The sequence below is a fragment of the Nannizzia gypsea genome, genomic scaffold, assembly GCF_000150975.2.
Source record: "Nannizzia gypsea CBS 118893 supercont1.1 genomic scaffold, whole genome shotgun sequence".
Taxonomy (NCBI): domain Eukaryota; kingdom Fungi; phylum Ascomycota; class Eurotiomycetes; order Onygenales; family Arthrodermataceae; genus Nannizzia; species Nannizzia gypsea.
Genome location: NW_003345201.1, coordinates 4,346,386 through 4,371,482, shown reverse-complemented (window position 1 = coordinate 4,371,482; position 25,097 = coordinate 4,346,386). Strand labels below are relative to the sequence as shown.

Sequence of the window (25,097 nt, the reverse complement as noted above, 5' to 3'; positions counted from 1 at the left end):
TGCATCAACCCGCGCTTCCTGGCATGAAATCATCTACCAGCCGTGGTGAGTAGAATCAGCTTCCAATCGGTAAAGCGTACATAGCCTTGGTTCGTCAGGCAAGGGTATCAAGAAGCGTGAAAAAAAATATCTCTGGCCATCAGTCCTCATCGTATGTTACCAATGTAGTATTAACGAGCAGGTGTCTTATTTCGTGGAGTATCAAGACGTTGGTTGCACTTGGATGCGACATGAAGTCGTTGAAGTTGAGGTTGCAGAGTTGAAACTCCAACCAAAAAGCGTTTCCCGCGGTCAACGTCGACCAACAAACCAACTTACAATCACCGTTTCTTCCCTGACCGCGCATAGCCCAGACAACAACGACGCCAGAGACACGATACTGTGTTACGAAATGGTTTTCTGGTTCTAGCAGAGATGCCGTTGCCCAAGCAAACCGTAAGTCGTCTTCTCAACTTCCTATCTGCACGAGTAACTATTGCGCCAAAGTCTCTCGATGACGTCGTTGTATTTACAACCAGCACCACGGCATCTCTATCGCATGAGTGCATCGTTCACCCACTGAATCTCTGTGTTTCTTTACAGCTATAGATATAGGCTAATATTTTGTTCTTCATGTCGAACAGCAAGACCTAATATTCGCACTTCAAGCGCTCGTCTTTCGACTCCGTCAGCTCAAAAAAGAACGGCAAGGCTACTCTAAGGCAAAGCATCGAGAGCTTGCGAAACTGCTAAAAGAAGGCCGGGAAGACTTCGCTCGTATCAAGACGGAAGATGTCATTTCGAACGATAACCTGATTGCCGCACTTGAGGTGCTCGAGCTGCATTGCGAGCAGCTGCAAGTTCGGGCCAATATTCTGGACCACCTCGCTTTTGGGCAGAAGAAGAACAAAACACCAGCGCGGCACAGGGGCAAGGGGAAACAGGATACCCGACCGAGAAACTCCGCTGGCGGAGGTAGAGCTGGTTCACACCCTGCTGGCGAGGGATCTAAACCTGCTTCTGGGGGCGGTTGGGGAATTTGGAACCTCTTCGGGTTCTCTTCGACATCTGCCGCTTCCTCACAACACGTCGCCGATAGCCAACCGGGCCAGTCCTCGGATGAACCAGCGCCCCACGCTGAGGGCTACGATGAGGATGGCACAGAACAGCAATACGAAGTTTATATAGACCCCGAGCTTGACCGCTCTGCAGCGGTGGTTTTCTATTCCTACGCGCGAATACCTCGTGATATTCCGGGTCTATTAGAAGTGAAGAATAAACTAGCTCTACGATGGGGAGCTGATTTTGTCAGTAGAGCACAGGATGATGATGACCTGCCAGTGGAACTACCGGAGGTTCTACTGGATAGACTACGAGTTCGAAAAGCCCCGGAGTCTCTAGTAGAGAGTTATCTGACCGAGATTGCAAGGAGCCATGGGATTCCATACGGTGATGTAGATATAGCTGAACAACAAGAAACCGAGCAGGAAGGGACATCAACAAATGGTGCTTGCCCTGCAGAAACGAAGCAGGGCGAAGGACAGCCTACACAAAGGCCATCTGTAGGCTCTGAGGCGAGCAATGCTGCCGGCGTAAAGGATACTGCGAGTAAACTTGGAGGTATACCTGAAGTGGATGAGCTTGCACGGAGGTTTGCGGCTTTGAAGAAGTGAACTGGGCCTCCTTTACGTCCGTGCACCACCCATGTATATACCAGCCTATAGTCACCCAGAAGCATGTGCTGTGGTCCTCTATGTCTTCGTTATAAGATCATTACGTGGTCCTATTTTTTAAGCATCAGTGTAAATAGTTCACAAATCATTGATTGTACAGCGTCGCCCCAAGCAGAAATCATTTGACAAACACATCTATTCTACAGTCATTAATCATTAAAGGAAACCTGGGGAGTTGAGTCCTCCTTCTAATATAATAAGGCTAGTTTGACACCCACTAGCAGCCAACAAACCGTCATGATCGGGACGGGTTGTTACATTGCCTCCAACTGAAACCTGACAGTTGGCTTAATCCAGACCTTGGGTATACAGAGACACCAGGCGTAGTCCCCGGAAACAGTACAAGTCCTGGGTGACCACGGATACAGGGAATCACCTGGTGCCAGCGTCGTTATCTTGATATTGACCCCTGAGTGAGCTCCCATGTTTTATTGAGAGGTATTAGTTGTCAGGAACAGTCAGTGTAACGAGCTCAATTTTCTGGATCAAGGACATAGAGAAGGCTGAAACAAGCTCTTCACCCCTTGCCCACTAGTTGTTCTCCTGCTTCCAATCTATCCAGGTGGGAGAAGAAGGAGCTGTTAGGTGTAGTCAGCTGTAGGTGGTATTCCGCGATGTCGAAGCTGTCTCTACATCCTGTTGTGGATTCACTAATTCTCGAAACCCAGATACGAGGAGTTCCGAGGCCCCTAGATGAGATTTCCGGAGTTTGGAGCTGTGAAGTGAGTTGATCTGCTGGACGCGCAAAGCGATGGAAGAATTGATGACTTTCTTTCCATAGAGCGTAGTAGAATGCCGCGTTGGCTGTGACTGCCGAACAGACAATCTCAACTGAGGCCCACTAGTTATATGAACTAAGTTAGCTACTGGTATAGAGGAAGAAAAAAGGGGGTGTATAGGTAGAAACAGGACCTACCAGAGTTCGAGACTGCTGGGAGACCGAATGACTGAGAATCAGAGGTATTCTGGTGATGGTAATTGCTACAACCAGCGTGCCAACAAGGAAAAGGAGGGTTAATTGGACCTTGCTATGCAATTGTTAGAAGTGAACCTAGGCAAATAGAGAGGAATGTTGTAGACTTACGTCTGAAATTTAAGAGCACTCATCCTCCAGAGAAGTGGTATTGGAAATAGAATAAGCGCAAGGTCAGTTATTATGTTCAATGATGCCATGCAAAGGAGGTTCACGGTTCCCTTTCGACACGAATCTACATAGGCCAAATAGTTTAGCTTCACAGACTCTTCCGTGCTACGAAGATAATGTAGCTTAGACTCACGATGGGTATACTCTGGTCTCCAAGCACTAAAAGAGGGCGTTTCATGTTAGTATTAATATAGTCCATGGATTGACATCCAGTAAATAGGGGGGTACTGCTTACACATATATAGGTCGGCATTCAAGTAATGTCGCAAGGATGATAATGATGAATGTTAGGAATATAAACGCCCGTAGAAGCTGAATAGCCCGATGGACTCGGATTGACCCGGTTTCCAGTCGAGTATAGAACTGGAGAAGGCATAGTTTCATGCACCATAGACTAGGTGGTATAGTCAGCCCCCAGATTCACATATATACAGCATAGATAGCACACTTACAACATTGCATAAGTCACGCGGGCCGCCATGACAAGTTTTTGAAATGATTCTTCATCCTCCTTTGAGAGCGGTTGCTCGAAAGAAAAGTTCTTGCACATGCATATGGTTCTAAGAAATAACGGGAGGAGAGAGACGGCCATCCAGGTATCATCGGCATGCCACCTCTGCTGCTGCGTAGTAGAGAACCATTTCAACGTCCCGCCAATACGCACAAAGGAGCGGATGAGAACCTGAAGGGTACAGATCGCGGCCGCAATCACGATCTGCGTTTCTTCCGAGGTCCATATCATTGAATATTGAAAAGACCGGCAACATGATCATGAAGATGTTTGTGTAGAGAAGATTGCGCCTCGTAGCATCTGTATATGAGGGAAAGGAAAGCTGGAAGAAGCAAGAAGTGATTCTCTTATGGGATATCTTTTTTGTCTCTCAGCCTTGTCCTGGCTCGTCTATTTCAGTGAAGATGGCATTCGGGGCCAGAAGAGAGGAAAGGCTGCCAGATGCTGATGCTGATCTCTATGTGGGCGCTGCATTTTTCTTATATCCGGCAGCATCATGGCATAGTAGAGGCTCCGGGCTCTGTCCCTGGGGCTTGTCCGACCCTCCCGTCATCCTGTCATCAGCTCGTGGAGGTGAGCAGGGAGCAGGGTATCCCGGGTCAGAATGGCGTACGAAAGTACCCACGACATGACTATACAGCGAAGCAGCTCGTACAACCTCGCGTCTGCAAAAAGAAAAATGCTATGTATCATGTATCCCTCCGTACCGTCTCATAACGGCTTTACCTCTGTCTATCCCTAGATGAAGAGTACTGGGCCTGGTGGGAAGCGATTAGGCGCCGTTCCATAGACCCGGCCAAAGACATAACGAAGAGTTCTCCGTTGGCCTCTTTGGTAGCCCATGAAAGCCCGTCCCACGTAGAAAAACGCAGAGCCCCCTTGGAAGACGGCGAGAGAAGGGCATGGCTTCAAGCAGACGATATCCTTCGCCAGCCCCGTTTAGAAGAAGTCTCGAGCAGAGCAGAGTCCGTGGTGGCTGTCCTGCGCAACATCGGCCGAAGGGCTCTGGCAGCGTCCACACATTGGCTGCTTTCTTCGGATTCGGGCTACATGCTGACGGTCTGCGTGTCACCAGCCGCCCATTTCGCTATTAATAGCCATCACAGTCGAAGTCGCGGTAACTCGTTAACCAACTTAGGTATCTGCTGTCATCGAGGCTCAGTCAAGGCGTGTTTTCTCTTTGCTGACGCCGGTCCCCCCTTTTTTTCGGTTGATGCTCAGTTGATATCCACGATCCATGGCCATTTTTCTCGCCTAACTGTCTGACATCTCAGTGACTGTCGATGGCTTCGTATATTGTCTTCTAGATCTCTGAGGGTTGCAGCCTGGGTGCCATCTTGGTGTGATACAGGCAGTCTCAAGGCTTGTGCAAGGTAACCAACGAGTCAATCGAAAGAGCTACCGGTCGCTGGCGGAAGTAAAAAGACGTTAAGTAGTGGAACTGGCGATCAGTGGACGAAATATTCAGCCAAATAAACAACGACTCATAAATACTTCGTCAAGGTACACTCTGTCGAGATACCTTTTACTGTATACGGCATGTTGAGATTGTTTAACTACTTATACAGGAGGATGAAACAGTTTAGTCTACAGGCACCAGGCCAGCTTGGACAACTATCAACCAACATCTACTCGAGCAGAACTTCGGATAATTATACAAAAGTGAGCATTGAAAGCCGCCTGTGCAATGCATGGCTATATCAGCGGCAACTTTCGCGGCTCCAGCATAGACGGTCTCGAAGTCCAAGACAAATCCAAAGCCATGACCGTGGGGATTTGCTCTCCTCCGCTGAATCCAGGACATCCAGGTCAATAGACATTCGGCCCATAGCGTATGTCCTGTGCTATACCGCGTTTCATCATAGCGACTGTATCACGCGGATATATGCAAGCGTTAGGTACCGAAAGAGCATGGCATACAGGCCTCTGGACGCCATATACCCAATCATTGCTCTTCCAGCCCGACATTCGCCCCGAACTTCCTTTATGGTTGACAAGAAAATGCTTTAACCGCTCTGGTGAGATGGGAAGGATTCGGCCTTTCTGCTTGTAAGTGCCGAGATGCTGTGAAACCTGCGGCATTGCTGATCAGATGGTAGGCATTGGTTCCTTTTTCTTCTGCCTTCCCACCTTTTCTCGAGGGCATCTTGAAGGCCGGCCACCCTTATCTGTCGTCAATGGGTTAAGGAAGCCTCGACACTGATCTCTGGGTATGTTCTTTCGCTGCATTTGTGAAGCCTAGGATGTGCCGGTGTGATGGTCTTTGTGCAGGGTCGGGCGAACCAGCAAGGACAGACCATTCTTCACCCTTATGCATGTACAACACAGCATTGCACGGCATCTGCCGTGAAAGGACCAGCAAGTGAGCTGACCGTACTCAATATTACGCTGGGGATATTGGATGAAAGATGGCTGGTTAGGCGAAAGAGCCTTCCCGCGGTACATCGTCCCTTACAAGCAGTGATATATATCCTATATTTGGCCCCCTGAATCTCACAAGGCCGCACACACGTGGCATGATTTGTCACGGAGAAGCCGGCATTCATGAGGATATTACATGCAGCTGGTGTTTTTATTCCCTGGCCTTCCTTTGTCGGTTGTGCTGGTTGCCGTCCGGTGGATTGATTTCTCATTTGTAGGTAGCCCAAAACTAGGGAGCACAGATTGCGGGCTTACGACTTGCGGGTAGCCAAATGGCAGGTAAGTATATTTAGATACCCAAGTGCGAGTGATTGCAGTGATATCAACCAGTTTCGCTGTGATATGGTTAAATTGCGTTGCGTATCAAATTGATGCTTTGGAGTCGACTTTCCTAAAACCGGAATACAACTGATTCCTTTGGGTATTCAAGGCTGTTAGTATAGTTTTATGATATTACCCCGAAGACGTCTCTGCCTTGCCCTATCTTTCTATCTCAATAGCGCAGGCCATTGTGCCTTTGTTCGGGAAAATGGTGCTACACATCATCTCCCTTGCTATTTCCGCATTGAGGTAGTGAGTTCGCACCAAGCTTGTATCTGCGCTGGGTAAAAGACCTTGTTTTACAAAGAGGACTCGAGAGCTGCCCTGGGAGAAGACATGCATATGGTTATATATATACATATATATATATATATATATATATAATGCTATAATGGAGATATATACAGAGTTTTAATCCGCTAGGATAACTCATCCATGATAATAATCATTCTTTCATTCCAATTTTCATACGTATCATCATCTAGTGCTTCTTGAAGCAAGGAAGCCATGCCTCCAAGGCAGCATGGAAGAGATCTCTGGACACCTGACCGGGACCGAAGTAGGTTCGGAAGTCATAAACGTGCTGAGCATTGGGGATTAAGTAGCCGAAGATCTTCTTGGGGCCGGTGGAGACGTTGCACTTCGGGATCTCCTTGGAGACCTCGACGCGAGGAGCAAAGTCCTCTTGGGACAGGGGAGAAAGGGTGTTCCAGGGGTCGTACTGGCCACCGCTCCAGTAGACATTGGATGGGCGCATATGCCAGCCCTTGGTGGCGCGGTTGGTCTTGTGTGTCTGCGGCGCGATGGGCAGATATCCGCTCTTGACGCCGGTAGGGAACTGGCGGTAGCAGAACTCCTGGTTGTACTGGTTGGTCTGGTATCTGGAGAGAATGGCGTGCTGGGGGAAGTTGACGCCCTGGTAGTAGCCCCATTCACTGCAGTACTGCCAGATCCAGCTGATGAAGTCTGGGTCTTCGCTGGGCTTGTCGAGCTTGCACTCGAGCGGCTTCGACTTGTCGGTCTGCTTGCAGTTGGTCATGGCATTGGCATTGACCATCTCAGCGAGCGTAGGCCAGGCAGCAAATCGTTCGGCCATGGCCTTGTCTCCGAGCTTAGGAGCCCAGCCCTCAGCAGGGGCGGTCTTGTTGGTCTTGGGGTCGACCTCGAGCCAGTTGCAGAACTTGCCGACCTGACCGTCAGCGCCGGAGGACTGCCAGCCGGCGTAGGCGACGATGAGGGCAGCAGTGAAGTCTCCGTTGCTGGCCTTGTCTGCTCCCTCGCCGAGGAAGAGCTTCTTGATGGCAGCAGCGGAGTCCTTGCGGGAGAGCTGGCGGTCGATGTATCTGTAGGCGGCATGGATGTCCTTGGTGCAGTTGCCCCAGCCGTAGGCGACGAGGCCTCTGTAGACCTGCTCGTAGTAGACGGCCATGTCGATCTTGGCCTGCACTGGAGCCGACGAGGCCCAGGAGGCGTAGATGGTCTCTGGGTATCTGTCACGGGTGAAAGCAGCTCGCATGCCGGGGTACGAGCCGCCAACCATCACCCATGGAGTGGCATTGGGCCTCAGGTCGTTCTTGGGGAATGCAGCCCGCTTGAAGTCCTTTGCAAAGTAGGGCAGATCAGCCAGAGCCTGGTCGTTGTCGAGGTACTTGAAGTGCTCTGGGGGAGTCTTGACGGTGATCGGGTACGGAGTCGACTCTCCGTAGTATCTTGACGCCTGTTAGTTTTATATGTCCACGCCCGCCCGCACAATGCACATGTAGATGTAGTTGATAGAGTAGACGGAAACGTACCGGTGCTCAAAGATGATACCGATGCCGTGGAACTTCTGGGTCAGCTGTCTGAAGAAGTTGGTCTCGTTGAAGAGATATCTGTCTGCGTATCTCTGGCCGGCAGCTTCACCACAGTCAAACACGAAGACGGGGCCGCCTGGCTTGTAGTCTTGCTCGTTGATCCAGAACCGGTGCTTGTAGGTACCGGTCTTGTTGCTCTTGTGGTCAATTGGCATCTAATCGGCCTGTCAGTCTGACGTCTTTCTTCCGTATATATGCATAGCAAAGGGGGGGACTCTACATCAACGGTCTCTGCCACTGGGCCGGCAAAGTTGCTGTCGGCCATCAGGGCCTTGAACTGCTCTGGACGCAGGGCAAGCTCCTCGTCGAAGCCCATCATGGCAGCATCGTGCATGTCTTTGCTCAACTTGGAGCCGGCGATGCCAAAGGTCGAACCCAGGCCCGCGAGGAGGGCGAGGGCAGAGCCCTGGATGAAGCAGCTGGCGAACTTCATGCTGCTACGAGGCGTTCAGTCAACGAGGTCAAAATCCGCTACTTGTCACAGCAGGACTCTGGAGCCATCTCGGGGCAGCAGGCCGTCGGCTTTTATATCTTTTGCTGCTCGACCTCGCCAGCCGTTGTCTTCGTGTCCCTGCCCCGTCCCCGGTGGGGAGAAGGAGGGAAGAAGGGCAGATCCATCCTCCTCGCTGCCAATGGCCCATGCGACTGGACTGATATCGGCAGCGAGCAGAATAATAATACGAATGGTGTATAAGGCTTATCCCCGTCCGACCCTCGACCTTGCAGGCGCAATCATTCATATCCGGAGGATATCGAATGGCAATTTCAGCTGCTGCAGCCGGAAGACGGAAGCAGAGAAACAAAACGGCAGGCTGCCCGATGCCAGGGCCGTCTGTCCACTATGGGTTTCTCATTATTAACTAACGACCACCAATTCCACCAAGGTTACCTCCTCCTTTGCTACCCGCCCCTGGGGTCGACTGCTGAAGCTAACGAGAATGACCCCAGGCATCGCATGGTCAGGGGCCGGACACGAAGAGGGGGACCGTCCTTCTATCCTCGGGCTGTTTTGGGGGGAAAGGGGATCGATCTCTCAGGCGCTGGCGTATCACCCACCACGAGGCTCTCCATGTCATTCATACGGAGTACAGATCATGGGCGAGAAGGTCGCACGAGCTGCTGTCCTCCTGGTATGTAACTAACCGCAAGAAATGATCTGCCCTTTGGCGTCTTGTTTGCTGTTCAAGAGCCTGGCTTGGGCTGGGCATGGGGAGCCAACTCAGCCAGCTAAAGTTGACTATCTATACGAGCCACCCAATCCCCGTCTGTCGACAGGCAAACCAAGCTTTTAGCGTGACAGCTTGAATTGCAAGGGGGAAAGAAAGGCAAGAGAGATGGCGAAAAGATAACAGTTTCTCGTTTTAGAGGCCGGGGACGCTGATCTTCTGGATAATGGAGCTTCCAGAAGCCGGCCCACTGTCTAGAGTTGCTTGACTCGCCCGCGGATATTATTATTGCGTTTGGCCGGACATAAACACTTACAGCAGTTATAGCAAACACGACATGGGTCCTCCGTGTCCTTATTATATGGAGTCGATTGCTCGTCTGCCAGCGGGTGAATCCATGGATGCACTAGGGACAGACAGGCGAGGACGACGATGTCGTGCTGTGAGCAAAGGTGGTGGCTGTCCGGGATAGATACGGCGGGCCCGAGGGAGACTCCAAGAATGCCGGACCAGCTTGCTTGCCTTGCCTGCTTCTGCTCGAGTCTGCTTGCTTCCCCGCGGGGAATAAGATCCCATCACTGGCCCCTTCCATGCATGTTGGCTGGCACCAGGTTTGCTGCGTGGTTGGTTTGCCCCTGAACCCTGTCCATGGCCAAACCCCTTGTCCCTGGGTCGCCTGGCTCGGGCGAGATAATAGGCGAGATATAATATCGCCAGGGGTGCCGAATAGCCACCCGAGAAACCTTCAACTCGACCTTCCAGAACTATCGTTAGGTCATGATGAGTGATGGCATGCTTTCCGGCCGTTTACTTATTGCTCTCAAGTTACTCGGTGCTGGGCTTAGAGGACATGAACGGAGAATCGGCATATCATCCGTCTTTTCATCCTCCCTTTTGCACGAGACTTGGATGAAGCAAACACGACGATATATTTATTACGAAGGGTGCTACATAATATTAACGACGATGTACTATACTTCAAGTCTTTGGTCTTGCGAGCTAACTCTAGTGCCATGATGCGAGATGAAGGGTTATGACGGTCAAGTTATCCGCTAAATAATTGGGGAACGGCGAAATGACGTTTAGCTACTCCGTTATAAGACAACATATCAAATTCTCCTGCGACAAACATCTCAAAAACTAATTAATATTAATGTTATAGCACTTTTCGAAGTTAATGCTTCGCTTCCATTTCTCTTTGGCTGGAGAAAGTGAGACAGGCACCTTTTTGCCTGGCTGAAAACTGCGGAAAGATTCCCTAACAAGGCATAGCCTTTAATGGATGAATATAATCTCTGATAGGATTGAAAGAGTCAATAATCCTCCTCTGATGCAATACATGCATCGGGGAATAAATATGCTGTGAGGATGAGGGGTAACAGTAAGGCCTTGCTATAACATTCCAATTATAGCTTTAAAAGCCATATCTCGAAGCACTCCTCGATGAATATGGCATGTACAAGTGCATCTCAGCGCATCCATACGGCATTGAAGCATTCCTTATACTTCCTCTGTATTCCTTTCAACGATCTGTGCCTCAGGAGCAAAGGAATGTATTCCTTTTCAACGGTATCAGGATCAGGTGTAAATACCCGGACATCTTCCGAAAGGTAGAAGGGTATATTGTCGATGCAGGATATCCAGTTCCTCCCGATAGTATGGCTGTAGTAGTAGGGGAAAAAGCCTAGAGCTCAATCGATCGGTTCCTTAGTGCTATCTGACGACCATAAGGGATGGGCAATTGCGATATACGGGCTCAGATGGAGCTTGCCTTGTGGTTGTAGCATTCTAGGCCATCTCAAAGATTCTGAAAGGACAGGATTAACAGAGCCATGCAAGTTGACAGTTAACCACCGTGCCAGATGATCTCCGAACTGATGAGTTGGCTGAGGAATGCCAAAGGTGAGGCCAGTTTTGGGTATATAAAGCGTCAAGTGTGAGCAACGACCAAAGGACATTGCTAACCACCAAGCACGATCAACAAGCGGCAAACAACAAATATCAAACATCAAGCACCGGGGATCAGGCGTCAAGGCACTAGAAATAGGCTAATCAAGCATCGTATCCGCATATCACAATGATTGCATCAACCCAGAAGTCAACCATCAAGTTTGGCAGCCTTCCGACGATGGAGAAAGCGACTGTCAATTCATCTAAGTCCAGCGATACCTGGAGTCCAACCTCATGGACTACCAAGAAAACAATCATTCAAGAAGTCCAGTACAAGGACCCCAAGGCTCTGCACGACGTCTGCAATACAATCGCAAATTTGCCGCCTCTGATCACTCCAGAGGAAGTCGAAGCTGCTCGAAGTCAATTCGCTGATGCAGCTCTCGGAAAGGCATTCGTTTTGCAGGGAGGTGACTGTGCCGAGAGCTTCCATGACGTGCGTCCTCATGTCGTCAACCAGAAGGTCAGACTCCTGGAGGAGCAATCTCATATCCTGGCTCAAGGACTGAACCGACCCGTGGCCACCGTTGGAAGAATCGCTGGCCAGTACGCTAAGCCACGGTCTTCTCTATGGGAAACGCTAGCGGATGGGACTGAGGTGCCTACATTCAGAGGCCACAATGTCAACGGACCCGAGCTGTCTGAACGTCAGCCTGACCCTCATAGACTCTTGCTTGGATACTTCCATTCCCAGGCTACTCTAAACCTCATGCGCGGGCCAGACGCGCTCTCCACACCACCAACGGGGTCTTTCCCATCTACTCCTGCTGATGGTGAGGAGGGAGCGATTCAAAGAGCAAATGGAGGAACAATCTATACGTCGCACGAGGCTCTTCATCTGCCCCTTGAGAGCGCCTCCACTGATGGCCGCTACAACACTTCGGCCTCATTCATTTGGATCGGTGAGAGAACTCGACAGCTTGACGGCGGCCATGTCGAATATGTGCGTGGTCTTCGAAACCCCATCGGTATAAAGGTTGGGCCTACTATGACTGGAGAAACATTGGTGGAATTGCTGAACAGCATCTGCCCCAATGCTCAAGACGAAGAGCATATTGGGCGCATCACTATCATCACTCGGTTTGGAGCGGACAAGGTTGAGACGGTTCTCCCGCCCCTTATCCAGGCCGTTCGCAAGTCTGGTCACAGACCCCTTTGGATGTGCGATCCATGCCACGGCAATACTTGCACTGCCAGCTCCGGACATAAGACACGCCATGTTAGTTCTATCCTGCGGGAGGCAACGACATGCTATCGTGTTCATAGGGAGAACGACTCTACTCTCGGAGGTCTCCATCTCGAACAAACCGGAGAGTTTGTCACTGAATGTGTTGACGGCTCGGACATGGGCTCAGAAGAGAAACTCGGTACGAATTATCGGAGTCTCTGTGATCCGAGACTGTCATACCTGCAGGGTTTGACTGTTGTTCGTGGATTTGTTGACTTCGCAGCACACATTGATGCAAAGTATCAATAAACTGCAGGAAATGGTGTCTAACCGCGAGTTAGTCTTGAATCCCTTTTCAAAGATCTAGGAGGGATAATTAATAATGTCTTACCTTAATTGATGAACAATCTTTCAGTCACTGTTTTTATAGATTCTTAAGCAATTTGGACCATATAGAATCCTCACCTAATAGAAATACCTGCAATCGAGATCATTCCATATAGACCAAGATTACAATCTTCCGTATTATAACCGCATAACTAAATAGAAGTGACATTCCCAGACTGGATGAGACTAAAACTCAACCCCTGTACCCAACGAGGTGGCTGGCATCGACGTAGTAACTAGATATATATCAGAGGAAAAGAAAAGGAAAAAAGGGAAAAACTCTTTTTAAGGTCCTCGGACCGAAGCTGGATCCATTTTTTAATCTTCCGTTGATATGGGCGGTTCTTCAGGCGTTTATTCTTATTCTCGAACTTATGAATAGAGCATAACCATAAAATTCCTGCTCCGTACAGTCATCTTGACTTCACTACCGCTGAATTACAATCTCATTTCCGGCCATGCCGTGTTGCAGGGATAAGTAATGTAACGTAGGCGGGATATATATTCTCGCATCTTGCATCGTGCATCATGCCATGTACATGATGTACTCCATACATCATATTGATGACGACATAGACACGTTTTGTTGATATATATGACTGGCCCAGGGATATGGCTCTGTACTATTCTCCGTGCATATACGAGAAACCTTTCGATAGTGAACCAAGCATGCGTCAAAAATATCCCAGACGCGGTCGAGCCGACATGCGAGTAAGACAACTTAACATTCTGGTTAGTGGAAGCGTGAAGGACGAGTGGCGGGTTGGGGCAGGCATTTACATACCAGAATAGATCAGCACAACAAGTGCACACGCGTAAAAAGGAATATAGCACTCCTCCAGTGGTCTTTATGCGAGTCCACTGCATCCCAAGTCCCGATCGACGTGAGTATCATCTTCCTATTGTGACGTGGTATTCAGAAAGGCAGGAAGGGAGGCTCGGACATCCGGCCGAGCTCACCAACAGTTACCACTTTCGCTCTCATAGGATAAAGGAGTCGCAGATTCTCGAATATACCTTGATCCTCGACGCAGCACCCTGGTTTACGTAAGTTAGAAGCACCAAAGTTGTTGAGAATAAAGGTGACTCGAGATACTGAAAGACCCGAAGAGTCAAAGCTCGTAACTATCCGAGACAAAATAGATAGACCCCATCGACCATAGTTGAACTAGCTGTCGTGACATCCAGGTCCATTATTTTACTTCTCTTGTTGGAACATAGACTGCCCTGGAGACATGGAGTCTGCTGTAGCCGATGAAGACTTCCGATGCCACCAATGCAACAAGTCCTACCGCCGGCGTATACAGGCCTTTTCCTTTCTCCGTTTATCCTTACTATCGGGTCCAGAGTGCTAACTCCAACATTTAGGTGATCTTCGAGACCGTCATCGACGTCGTTGCCTCAAGTCAGCTAACCATGAGCGAGTCTCGAAGAGAAAGTCTTGCGAAACTTGCGCTCAGAAGAAGCTGCGGTGTTGCTTGACTCGTCCAGCATGTAGTCGCTGTGTTCAGGCACAGACAGCGTGTCTCTATCCACCTACTGCTCGGGTGAACCAAGTATGTAACCCCGTTCCTTTTTTAAATTTGCGTAGGGTGCAAAAACGGCCTTATGAGTCGAAGCAGTCGTTAATCAAGGTCCGTTCTGGTTTCGGTGTGGGCTAGAATGATACCACAGTAACAGCAACAGCTTCAGCTTCGGCCAGCGGAGCTCACGATACCGTTGTACCCGTTCCAAGTATGCCCTTTGGCGGTGGTAGTATTACCACCTCTTCCGATTCTCAGGATAGTAGCAGTGTAGCCGCATTCCCATGGAGTCCAGAGGTTGGCAATGCAGACCTCACACTCCAGAATATCAATAATGGAGGACTTCCGACCTTTGGTCTATCATCATCGTTGGGATGGAACGACAACTTTCTCACAGGGGACTACCCCTCAGAATTTCCCAGCGAGCTGCTCTCCTTTTTTGCCCAAACACAGGAGCAGCATAATATGTCGAAACCGCCTGCTCCTCATATGTCAGGCCCCGGTGAGCCACTATCTCTTTCACAAATGCCGCCGCTGCCTCCTTTATCTGGGGCGCCATCGTCCATAGAGCTGTCTCCGAATGGTGACTTTAGCTGCGATGATGATTTCTTTGCAAACAACTTCCTTCCCGGCCCCAGCACAGTCGCCGATAACATCACAGAACTGTTCGAGGAATTGTCTCAGAGGGTTCGTGATTATCCTAAGAAGATTCTTCAGCGGGATTTTTGGTCGCCGTTTATCCACCATAGCCTGTATCGCTGCGCACAGGGAGGCATGGCTGAGCCTTTGGGTATAGCACTGGCTTGCGCCTCAGCGTACAACAGCTGCGTCGAGTCAAGTTCAAGCTTCATTGACACCATGATAAATACCCAGCGGGAGAAGCTGATCCGAGAGTTCCACCTGTATGTGGACCAGCCGGAAACATGTCTCGCTGCTCTCCACGCCGTTAGCGTTTACCAAATCCTCAGTTCCTTAGACGATAGGAGCACAACAACAACAATCGGTCCCGCTGAGACCGATAGGCCACGGACGGAATCAGGGCTGGCCGCCGAGTTTCATATTTCATTTTTATTAAAGGTAAATCCCGCACGCCCCCATTCATTGAAACTCAAGGAATCATTTTCCATGGCGTCCAAGGCCACTCACAATAATTTTTTCTTTGATAGATGACCCGTCGACTGTGTAGCTTATACAAACAAGCCGTCACCTCGGACACAGAGACTGACTGGAGTCGGTGGAGGTTCGCTGAATCACTGCGACGATGTATCTTTTTCGTCAACTTAATCAATGTTCTAGCAGCAAGATGCCGCAGATTTCACTTCGATTATTTTGAACCATTAGACGACGCCCTCATCCTCCAGATGCCCCTCCCCGCCACAGAGCAGGCGTGGAAGGCGAGTAATGAGATCCAGTGGCAGATATGCCGGGATGATACCCAGCTCGTACGCCCAGCCCCCACGCTGCAGAAGCTCATGGAGATAGACGATGCAGGCAGGTTGGATCGTGCCACCCTTACACCACTGACCAGAATTATCCTGGCTTGCGCAAGGGTAAATCTAGAGGCTGATTGGAGAGATGTATAGCTCCATCTGGAGGATCGATATCCGTGTCCATTCGTTTATTTCTTTCGTCTTATACCATTTGGCTTGACTTTTATTTTTGTTGTAATGATGTTCAGCTTGCGTTTTCGGTATGGGCCTGAGGAATGTTCCTATGTACCCTGGTATGCCCATCACGTTAGCATGGGTTGCGTTTCAGTATGGCCTTCAATAAAATATTTCGTGTCTTTTTGAATAGCTAGTTATTGTATCAAAGTACTCCGTACGTACGATGCCCGCATGCGCAAATTGACTTCAAGCCTCGCAGCAGAGCACCAGACACCAAAACAGGAGGCCCGCCCAGTCTCACAAACTAGATCTAGTCAGTGGCACAACATCCCACGCAGGGCTATGCAGTAAGCAATTCTTGACCCCAGGGATGCACAGATCAGTTGGCTGAGATGAGATGACGTTGATTGACGGCTGGGAACGCGACACGGGGCCCAGGCTGAATGGGATTTCGGGCCGGGCCTGTTTTAACACCAAAGCGACAAAATGGAAAGTGAGCTGTCTGTTTCGCAGCAGCTTGTTTTTCAATCTTCTTTGGTTTTTCTTCTCTTTGCTTCTCTTCTTTGCATCCCCCCGTTTGGTCGTTCAGGAATGTTAGTTACCTGATTGCTGCCATTCCCCTGAGCAGGCAAATGGCTGAAACGGAGTATGGAGTATGTATGCAGCGGACTCTCCACTCATCTTTTAGAATATAACGTCCTCGTCACACCCACTAAATACTAAGCAAAAGATAGAGCTGCAGTTCATGCCCAGACGATTGACTTACTAACTCCGTGATGGGCTTGCCAGACCTATTCGGTAAATAAGTAGTCAACTGCAAGGTAACTGCCCAAAGTCATGAAAAAGAGGTTGAGGTTTTGGCGTAGATTATATAAGAAATTATTCCCGAATTTTGAGGTCAGGTGACTTATACAAGCGCTGATGTAATGTGCTTATATTGAATTTAGGTAAGCAAACTTTCGGTAGCTTTCGGACCGTATTTCGCCGACATCTCAAGCGCATCGCAGCCAGTCGATTTGGTTCGTTCATTTCATTGCAATCTCGATCTCGTTGACGTCGTTAGATTTGGAACTTTGTATGAATTCTTCGAACATCATTTTAGGTGAATGATATGGTTATTCTTAAGGATACCCGGGGAGACATTGAAAATCTTAGAGTTGAAGTTGGTCTCTGCCATGTGAGAGCTCGTGTTTTCCTAGAGCTGCCGGCTGGACCCCGTTGAAGTTATTAGATGACACAATACATAAAGCAAGGCAACGATCCATGATGGGAAGAAGTCGTGGGTAGGGGCGTTTACACCAGTGTCTGGTTTCTATTCTGAGGGTTGACCGTCGGACTCTTGCAGTTCAGCAAACACAGTACCTGTCCCCCTTCTTTACCACAACTGACTATCCTTCACTTGCATTGCCATTAGTGGAGGAATAACTGCGAGGGATTTTGAATTTGAACAAGACCAAACCTACGTATTTGGTCTCTCCTAAGCCCCAACCTTCCCGCACAATGATGAGTGAGATCATGGTCATTCACTGGAAAACGGTCAACACAATGGCCGGCTTATACCCCTTGCTTAAGAGTGCCCACTTTTTGCATCGATTTACTAGATGGGAAACAACGCATTTCTTATACATCTGGTTAGTTCTATTGCTATGACGGTTTGATCTTGGCTTATGCTTGGGGATTTGGCGGACTATAGGGCTGTGGAAGGTAGCCAGCAGTACAAAGTGCAACGTACATAGCAACGATGATAAACATTGCGAGCGCCAACCATCTTTCTTCTTCTTCTCCTTCTTCTTCTTCTTCTTCATCATTTTATTCTTCTTTGTAAGGAGTATTTAAGTCAGGCCACGTTGGGCGGCTATGAAATAAAATTGTATACAATTTCGTTCGTAACAATACGCAGTGACTAACAGCTTAAGAGTCTGATGTGTGGCTGTTAACCGGGGGTATGACGAGGCTGCTGTGGCTACCCATTACCTACCTGGTACTTATCCATCTAGAAACAAATATATCACCTATTTGAAGGAAGTCAACTTCAGAACTTTGGTGCCTTCGAGGTAGATCTTCCACTAGCCCTACTTCTTGAGTATCCCAAATAAAGTACACCCCCGAAAAGAAAAAGTGATGGGGCCAAAATTGCCGGCAAAATCCAACAGAAAGTAAGATCCTTTCGGAACGGCCTGGAAAAGGAACTCTGGAGCAAGGTAGATTAATATGTTAAATGCCACATTGACAGGCTTCCCCGAACTCCGAACAACGGTTATTTTCTTCTTTTGCCGACATGCAGTACCGTGGAGGATGCAGGGCATTCCAAGGTATATTCCAGATCACATTCAAATTTGATGAAGGAGGTCATTCCAATCTACCCAGGTAGATGTTCCCTTGAATTGTCCGGATAATAATCAACCGGGTTTTGTTCCTAACAAATCTGCTCTATGTTAGCTCTCCTACCTTGTTATTTTGAGGGTGCTGCATCGCATAATTGCATGAATACCTAATCAAACGCCCAGATAATTCCTATCCATGCAAGGCTCTCACATGCCGTATATCCGTTTTATGCATGGAAGCTAGATTACGCCACTTTCTCCTACAACAATCCAAGTATTGCCGCCCGCAGGAGAGCTATAGGCACACTGTCAGTATGCGGCTGCCTGGGTGGCCAGTATCTAGCATATTGACGAACGCGTACCGGGAAAATACCATCTTTTAATAAATCGAATCCTTATTATTGTCGGATCTTCCTTGAGAAGCTGGATCTCCGATATCTTTACCCCTTCATACACCTCAGGCCATGTGGGTATTTAGGAGTCAGGAATCATCAACCGCTAGGTGCCGACACAGAATTGGATGCTCCCAACACTTACCCGGATCTATCTTGCCTTCGAGGAGTTTGGGGCCACTTCCATCTCCATGATGGAATACAGACAAGGAGCAAATTGTACCTGTGTAGGTGAGCGAAAATGATATAAATATCTGCCATATCCGGCGAAATCGGCAGCATAGCACTCAGAGATAAAAACCAGATAATTCGAATATAACTTATTTAGCACTCATATTTTTTATTCTTCGATAATTTTAGTGTCGTATATTCTAAGCCAGCCATATACTACCGCAAAAATGATCTTTGATTCAAAGCTTGAGCTCCCCCCAGTTCCTAATTCCGACGTATTCAATTACGTCTTTCGCCATGGCCGCAGAGAATACCCATCTAGCCGTGTGCTGTATCGTGTTGATGGAAAAGGAGACACCCTGACTTTAGGAGACCTGGAAAAGAAAAGCAAGCAATTTGCGCACGCTCTCCGCACGGAGTACGATATCAGGCCTGGTGATGTTGTGAGCATCCTGGCCAAGGACCGGGTACGGTTTCCTTAGAACTTAAATATGCAGGAAGTTTTCTAACGCGAAAGGTCCAACTCATAGATCGAGTATCCAATAGCATATTATGGAGCCATAGCTAGCGGTGCAACTATTGCATTGATTCCAATTCAAAAGGAAATGTCAGAAACAGATGTGGCAGCCAGGCTTGAGCAGGCGAAGGCCAAACTTCTGATCACGGACTCAGAGGTTTTATTCCTGGCCGAGGTGGCATCCGTGTTGGCCGGCGTCATTCCTCTGATGACAATGGACGCAAATAAGAATGGATGGACATGCATGGAGGATCTAATTAAGATCGGGGACCCAAATGCAAACGTCTTTGAGATCAATACCGAGAAGGAGGCAGATGAACACGAAGCGTTCATCAACAGAACTAGTGGGTCCACCGGGACTATGAAGTCGGTTATCACAAGCGATGCTCACTTCATTGCCACAATGGAAGCTACAAAGAGGACGATTCCTGATAACACGGACCCTGATAATGACGTCTGGCTGTCTCCTCTATCCCTTGGGTTCTTCATTAATGCCAAGTTGATGATGGGCTTGAACATCATGTTGGGTATCCCGGTGGTTCTCGCAGAAGGTACCCTTGATGAATCTAACATTGGAGTCGTTGAGCGTCATGGGATAACCTTCCTTTTCATCACGCCTCCACTTGCTGCTAGGCTAGCTCGGTGTGATGTTAGCAACGTCGATGTGAGTAGTGTGAAGTGGATGTTGACCGCGGGAGCACCCATTCACGAAAACTTGCGCCGTACAGTTTCCAAAAATTTCGGAGGTGTACATTTAACTCTAGAATGGGCAACATCCGAGACCATGCTTCTTGCTATCCAGTTGGACGAGTCGACCAAAAAAACCGGGTCAAGTGGTACGTTAGTAAATGGAATCCAGGCTAAGGTTATCAACACAACGACTGGGGCAGAATGCGGTATGGGAGAAGAAGGAGAAATTCTTGTCCGCAACAAGCTCGCAAGATACAAGGGGTATAAGGACAACGAGGCCGCAAACCAAGACTTTGATAGTGAGGGTTGGTTCCATACCAAAGATTACGGCTATATCGACGAGAACTGTAATGTTTACATCATCGACCGTATCAAGGAGCTCCTGAAGGTTGGCGAAGGCTATGGATCTCACGTTTCTGCCAGTGAGCTTGAATCAGTGATCTTTGAACATCCAGCTGTTGCCAGTGTCGTGGTAGTTGGTACTCGGAACTACGACACGCAGATGGACGAGCCATCTGCCTTCGTCATTCTAAAGCCCGAATATGCCAATAACAGCAAGGTGGCAAAGACAAGAGTTGAGAAGTTTGCAGCCGAAAGATTGACCGGTCTGAGACGACTCACAGGAGGCATTCACTGGCTTTCGAGCTACCCAACGACTGGCTTCAAGGTTGACCGCAAAAAACTGAAGGCCATGGTTCCCGAGAAGAAAAAGCCAATGGCGACTGGCCTTTTTGTGCCCCCGGTTTTGGCTAACTAGACTAATCGGTACAGGTTTGTTATGAAACGTTGAATATTTCAATGGCGGCCTTGCTTTCCTAGCTCTGAGCTCTTTGAACTGCTCAAGAGTGCGATATGGACATGGGTTCTGCTTTGTTTCTTTATTATTCGGATTTATTTTCCTATAAGCAATTCTTCATCGACGCTCAATGCCTCGATGATATCTAATAGTAGATATTTTAAGTTCAATTGCCCTAATTGCAATTCACTTCACGCGTGTTGGCTCGCTTTTTAAGATGTTCGTTCCTGGAAGTTGAAATAGAAATGCTTATGTAACCAACCGCCCCTTAATATTTATTATTAAGCATAGTTTCAAACTTAAACTTCCCAATATCAGAAAGCTAAATCCAGCTGTGTATGAACAAGGATTGTATTCTATCTGGATGCTGATAGAAGAGGCAGGAAAAAGGTAGGAACAAAATGAAATATCGAAGATGCCTCCATTGATCTGCGCATCAAAGGAGTGTAAGCTATCGTTCATAGTATTAGAGACAAAAGTGTTCCCAACATCTAGCTGGGTACTGATACTCACCCTACGCTCACCCTAGATGATATCGATGCGTGGGCCTAGAAGGGGCCTCTTAGTATAGCGTTTCTCTCACCTAGCATTTATATAAATCGCGAGAAAAATGGTCTGTACTACTATTTGGCGTAAAAGATATTATTCTATACAAATTATAAGTATTTCATTTAGCTTATGAAACTCTGTGCAACCCAATTAATATACACTGCCTAACCAGTATAAGGTGGTGAGTACCAAAAACGGTGCACGTTGGGTATTTTATAGCTCTAGATGCCTATTCAAGCTTGTCTAGATGCTCCAACCTCGTGAGCACTACTTGCTTGCTGGTCTCCTGGATTTCACCAGCAAGAAACACTTCATCGAGAATTGCGTAAACCTATTCAATATAGAATTAAGTTAGCCAACCCTGCATGCTGGAGTTCCATTATTGCAGCCAGACATAATTCATTAACTAAAAGTTTCTGTAGCATCATATAACCCACCTTGTAGAAATTAAAAACCAAATCCAACTCACAAACGTTACCAAAAAACTGGTCCAGGACCTCCACAAAGAAATGTATGGCTTCCAGGTATGCTAGCTCGTTGTCGTTTGCATCAACACAGACACAAAAGAACAAACCCGCATATCGCCTATACACAATCTTGGTGCTCCGCTTAAACTCGACGAAGTTCGATTGATATTTCTGGTCTCGTGGGGCAACAAGGCGATGAACCTGGAGAGTGTCCGATCCAATATTAGAGTTGTTGGTACGCAGCGCAATGATGTATACGGTTGACTGGGCGCCAACGACTAGAAATGGCCAAAGAGAACCAAAAATGGTAGTATAGGAGTTCGCACCTCGCCCTTTAATCTCACTTTCTCGTCATCCTACAAGGGGTTAGTCTAAGTCAAAATAAGCACATTTCGGAGAGGGCACACTCACGTTATACGGCGCATACCACTTTGCCAGGCGTGTTTTGCCCCTTAAGTAACGCGTCAGGACCTTCTCTCTAACTGATAAGCGCCGGATGGCCGATAATACTTACTGCCGGTTCTGGACGATGATGAATGAGAGAACCATGCCTTCATTGACTAGCAAATATGTATTCGGGCAGTATCACATCCCGAAATGGATTGATCGCCCGTTGAAATCCCGGCGATGTGTTGCTTTGCCCTGCGCCTTGGGGAGCTGTTCTGAACTTCTCTTGATGAAGTCAGAGCCAAGACACTTATCTCCTACTTACATAATCATAGAGATCAATAGAGCTAAAAGCTTGCCGTCATTCGCGCTTGTGACTACGTTTTGCCCTTAGGCTGGACATTACTTCATAATATGGTCTCTATAAGGCTACAGCCACTTTGAATAGCATACAACGAAACATTCTTAGGGTCATTAAACTATTTCACAGCAAGCTCCTGGAATTTGTCCTCGATTACTTTTTAGCCCTCATCGGAAGATTAAGCTTGGGTTTTGGCGGAACAACTGGAGGTTTGGGAGATCTAATGGGCTAACAAGATTATCAGCAGCTGCGGGAACGAAATAAAAGGAGTTTATCGAATATACGTACAGGTTGACCACTTTTGTGGCTCATTTCTTCTGGCTCATTGCCTCCCTCAGCGTCCGAATCCGACCCTTCATCGCCGTCCGAAGAAAACCTCTCAGGGTTCCCGTTATATACTATCCACCATCCAATTTTCTCGCCAGGAGCTAGGACCTCCCTTAGGTTCGCAAATGTGGCCAATGCTTCTGCCGATAAGCCAGGGCCTTTACTTATGAAATCTTCTAGGTCAAGGCTTAGGAAGGAATTGAACTGTGGTTCCGAGCCATCTCCAATTGGGACCACTTTCGAGCAGACAAAAGCGTACGGTTGACAGAGAGTAGATGTCCTGGTATCTTCCGGATCATATTGCTCTATCAAGGCTAGATCCGGGATATGAGATGGTATGTTGGCGTCGATTCGTTCAAACGATTGTATTACCTCTTTCGCTGTGCGTGGCTCTTGGATATAGTCGGAGGCAGCGTCTAGAAGGTCGTTTATCACAATATGTGGACGAATCCCTGGTGCCGTGAGTGTACCAACTCTCGACCACCGGAACCCGTAAACGATATATACTACCATGCTTGAAGTTATCTGGAAAGTTCTAGGCGTATATGAAGAACGAACATATCCAAGAGAGCAGAACCAAACATTGAGGATACTCGGTTGCAATAGATCGAAGGCTTAAATAATTTCCTTTCAGCCACCAGCTTTCAGCTCCTGTCGATGCAGGAGGAGAAAGATGACGGGCAACGAAACCCGATAGGCAGATATTAGTCGCAGCTACATGCAATTGGAGAGTCTGGAATGCGGCCTGTTTACTCCCTTGTGATTGTCACGTGGGCTACTGTTTTACACTTAAGGAGGCTTCAGGGGAAGTTGAGAGCGCATTTGCTTTTCTCTTCCTGCAGATTGACGTCAATAGGTTGGGGAGTATACGTTGGGGGATCGGCCTGAGATTTATGGTTTAGCTTCATAATGCTTCTTCCAGATGTTGTCGAATGTAGCTGTGTCAACAGCAAACCGGCGGATATAGTCCCGCTCTAACTCGTGGGTTTTTGTTCCCAAAAGGACCAACGAGTGCAAAGGTTTTCCCAGGTCAACCTTTGTTAGCTCTTCGAGAGTTCCAACGACAAGCTGCTGGTCTACAGCGCCAACCCGGGCGGCACCTATAGCTAAGCTTTCGGGGCCACAGATACCTTCTTTTCTCTCGGCCTCCGTCTCAAGCATTTGCTCGGCACATTGTGCAACCGTCATGTATCTCGGAGGTTCGTATACCTTTCTCCCTCTCGCCATATTCTCTAGTGATTGTTCCTTCACTTTGATATCCAAAAGCACTAGGGTGTGCAGGCCGTGCTCGGCATTTTGTTTGACTCGATCGTAGTAAGAAGATGGTTTCCAGGTGTCGGTAAAAAAGACCATGCTAACGGTCTGGCCAAAACTATAAAGCTGAAGGCCTGTGCAACCGATAGCGGACATTATAGAGGCATTCGGGATATTTCTCATTTCGATCCCTAGTTCGCGGGCACGGAGGACAAGGTCGGTATGGGTAGTGGCGCTATGGAACGAATCATCTTGTCGTTAGCTGAAAAGTTAGGACAAATATATAAGGAAGGCAATGTGAAGTGTTTCACGCACCCAAAAGGATCACCAACAACGAGGAAAGCAACGTCTACTTTGTCTGCATTGTGCAGGATTTCATCACTGCTTGATTCGACCATTTCGCGGTCGGCTACAATCACCGGTCTGCCATAGAATTCTTCCTTCAAGCCCAACAAGTTAGTTAAAAAACGTGGTTTTAATTCACAAGGTGGGGGTTCAGCTCAGAATCACATACCAGCTTAGATGTATCAACGAGTAAAATACTTGTGTATGCTTCGAGATATACTCTCTCGGCTTTCTTGACAATTTCTAGACCTTTAACAGTGATGTCAGTCTCGTCAGCGAGACCCAGTCCCACGAGGTAAAGCATCTTTATGTATGGTTAGTGTAGTTGCTGCTGTGTCAACTTTTTTTATCTTCCTTTCTACCCGTTCAATTTTCTTCTTATCGAGATTAACTTGCGGCGGCGGCGGGATGTTTCAAGTCTTGGCATTATCTATCCATGCCAAGCATTTTTCTTACTTTGTGGACTGATATCAGTATTTGGGTCCGGCGGACAGTATATGGCATGTTCAAACCTGTCTAGACCATGTACTCAGTATTTGGAGCATATAGCTTCCATTTTGAACTCACTCGCGGAGCAAGCAGGAGGGAATCTAAGAACTCTAGAAAACAGCCATCACGTGACGTACAATATCTGCACTGGAGAAGTCATATATAGGTAGAAAAGCCGGCTTAAAAAGAGTGACAAATAACAAAATTCTTCTGCGGAAACGCGACTCACTGGGGCCTTGTCTGTTGCATCATCACCAGCCTGCCT

At 48.1% G+C, this 25,097-nt stretch overlaps 12 protein-coding genes across 12 annotated transcripts; 6 read left to right on the top strand and 6 right to left on the bottom strand.

The window, feature by feature from the left end:
* Nucleotides 1–414: 414 nt before the first annotated feature.
* On the top strand, nt 415–1,652 carry MGYG_01602 (DUF292 domain containing protein; the record flags this gene model as incomplete). The annotated part of the gene is made up of 2 exons (XM_003177480.1): nt 415–435; nt 624–1,652. The coding sequence occupies 2 exons, from the start codon at nt 415–417 to the stop codon at nt 1,650–1,652; spliced, it is 1,050 nt and encodes a 349-aa protein (XP_003177528.1).
* Nucleotides 1,653–2,229: 577 nt separating this feature from the next.
* Nucleotides 2,230–3,598, bottom strand: MGYG_01601 (hypothetical protein; the record flags this gene model as incomplete). Its single annotated transcript, XM_003177479.1, has 6 exons — nt 2,230–2,553; nt 2,629–2,740; nt 2,797–2,920; nt 2,990–3,015; nt 3,092–3,250; nt 3,309–3,598. The coding sequence occupies 6 exons, from the start codon at nt 3,596–3,598 to the stop codon at nt 2,230–2,232; spliced, it is 1,035 nt and encodes a 344-aa protein (XP_003177527.1).
* A 173-nt stretch (nt 3,599–3,771) lies between these two features.
* On the top strand, nt 3,772–4,682 carry MGYG_01600 (hypothetical protein; the record flags this gene model as incomplete). Its single annotated transcript, XM_003177478.1, has 3 exons — nt 3,772–3,940; nt 4,110–4,484; nt 4,642–4,682. 3 exons carry the CDS (start codon nt 3,772–3,774, stop codon nt 4,680–4,682), a joined length of 585 nt encoding a protein of 194 aa, XP_003177526.1.
* Nucleotides 4,683–5,067: 385 nt separating this feature from the next.
* On the bottom strand, nt 5,068–5,449 carry MGYG_01599 (hypothetical protein; the record flags this gene model as incomplete). The annotated part of the gene is made up of 2 exons (XM_003177477.1): nt 5,068–5,211; nt 5,288–5,449. 2 exons carry the CDS (start codon nt 5,447–5,449, stop codon nt 5,068–5,070), a joined length of 306 nt encoding a protein of 101 aa, XP_003177525.1.
* A 1,141-nt stretch (nt 5,450–6,590) lies between these two features.
* MGYG_01598 (hypothetical protein) lies at nt 6,591–8,395 on the bottom strand (the record flags this gene model as incomplete). The annotated part of the gene is made up of 3 exons (XM_003177476.1): nt 6,591–7,818; nt 7,903–8,117; nt 8,183–8,395. 3 exons carry the CDS (start codon nt 8,393–8,395, stop codon nt 6,591–6,593), a joined length of 1,656 nt encoding a protein of 551 aa, XP_003177524.1.
* A 2,810-nt stretch (nt 8,396–11,205) lies between these two features.
* On the top strand, nt 11,206–12,555 carry MGYG_01597 (phospho-2-dehydro-3-deoxyheptonate aldolase 1; the record flags this gene model as incomplete). The annotated part of the gene is made up of 1 exon (XM_003177475.1): nt 11,206–12,555. One exon carries the CDS (start codon nt 11,206–11,208, stop codon nt 12,553–12,555), a length of 1,350 nt encoding a protein of 449 aa, XP_003177523.1.
* A 690-nt stretch (nt 12,556–13,245) lies between these two features.
* On the top strand, nt 13,246–14,115 carry MGYG_08938 (hypothetical protein; the record flags this gene model as incomplete). Its single annotated transcript, XM_003177474.1, has 4 exons — nt 13,246–13,365; nt 13,421–13,680; nt 13,855–13,873; nt 14,002–14,115. 4 exons carry the CDS (start codon nt 13,246–13,248, stop codon nt 14,113–14,115), a joined length of 513 nt encoding a protein of 170 aa, XP_003177522.1.
* Nucleotides 14,116–14,369: 254 nt separating this feature from the next.
* MGYG_08937 (hypothetical protein) lies at nt 14,370–15,739 on the top strand (the record flags this gene model as incomplete). Its single annotated transcript, XM_003177473.1, has 2 exons — nt 14,370–15,233; nt 15,323–15,739. The coding sequence occupies 2 exons, from the start codon at nt 14,370–14,372 to the stop codon at nt 15,737–15,739; spliced, it is 1,281 nt and encodes a 426-aa protein (XP_003177521.1).
* A 3,138-nt stretch (nt 15,740–18,877) lies between these two features.
* MGYG_01595 (AMP-binding enzyme domain-containing protein) lies at nt 18,878–20,614 on the top strand (the record flags this gene model as incomplete). The annotated part of the gene is made up of 2 exons (XM_003177472.1): nt 18,878–19,117; nt 19,181–20,614. The coding sequence occupies 2 exons, from the start codon at nt 18,878–18,880 to the stop codon at nt 20,612–20,614; spliced, it is 1,674 nt and encodes a 557-aa protein (XP_003177520.1).
* An 817-nt stretch (nt 20,615–21,431) lies between these two features.
* Nucleotides 21,432–22,218, bottom strand: MGYG_01594 (AP-2 complex subunit sigma; the record flags this gene model as incomplete). The annotated part of the gene is made up of 5 exons (XM_003177471.1): nt 21,432–21,533; nt 21,640–21,870; nt 21,996–22,025; nt 22,081–22,120; nt 22,184–22,218. The coding sequence occupies 5 exons, from the start codon at nt 22,216–22,218 to the stop codon at nt 21,432–21,434; spliced, it is 438 nt and encodes a 145-aa protein (XP_003177519.1).
* A 352-nt stretch (nt 22,219–22,570) lies between these two features.
* Nucleotides 22,571–23,257, bottom strand: MGYG_01593 (hypothetical protein; the record flags this gene model as incomplete). The annotated part of the gene is made up of 2 exons (XM_003177470.1): nt 22,571–22,645; nt 22,706–23,257. 2 exons carry the CDS (start codon nt 23,255–23,257, stop codon nt 22,571–22,573), a joined length of 627 nt encoding a protein of 208 aa, XP_003177518.1.
* Nucleotides 23,258–23,635: 378 nt separating this feature from the next.
* Nucleotides 23,636–24,647, bottom strand: MGYG_01592 (diphthine synthase; the record flags this gene model as incomplete). Its single annotated transcript, XM_003177469.1, has 3 exons — nt 23,636–24,233; nt 24,314–24,438; nt 24,513–24,647. The coding sequence occupies 3 exons, from the start codon at nt 24,645–24,647 to the stop codon at nt 23,636–23,638; spliced, it is 858 nt and encodes a 285-aa protein (XP_003177517.1).
* Between the last annotated feature and the right edge of the window lie 450 nt (nt 24,648–25,097).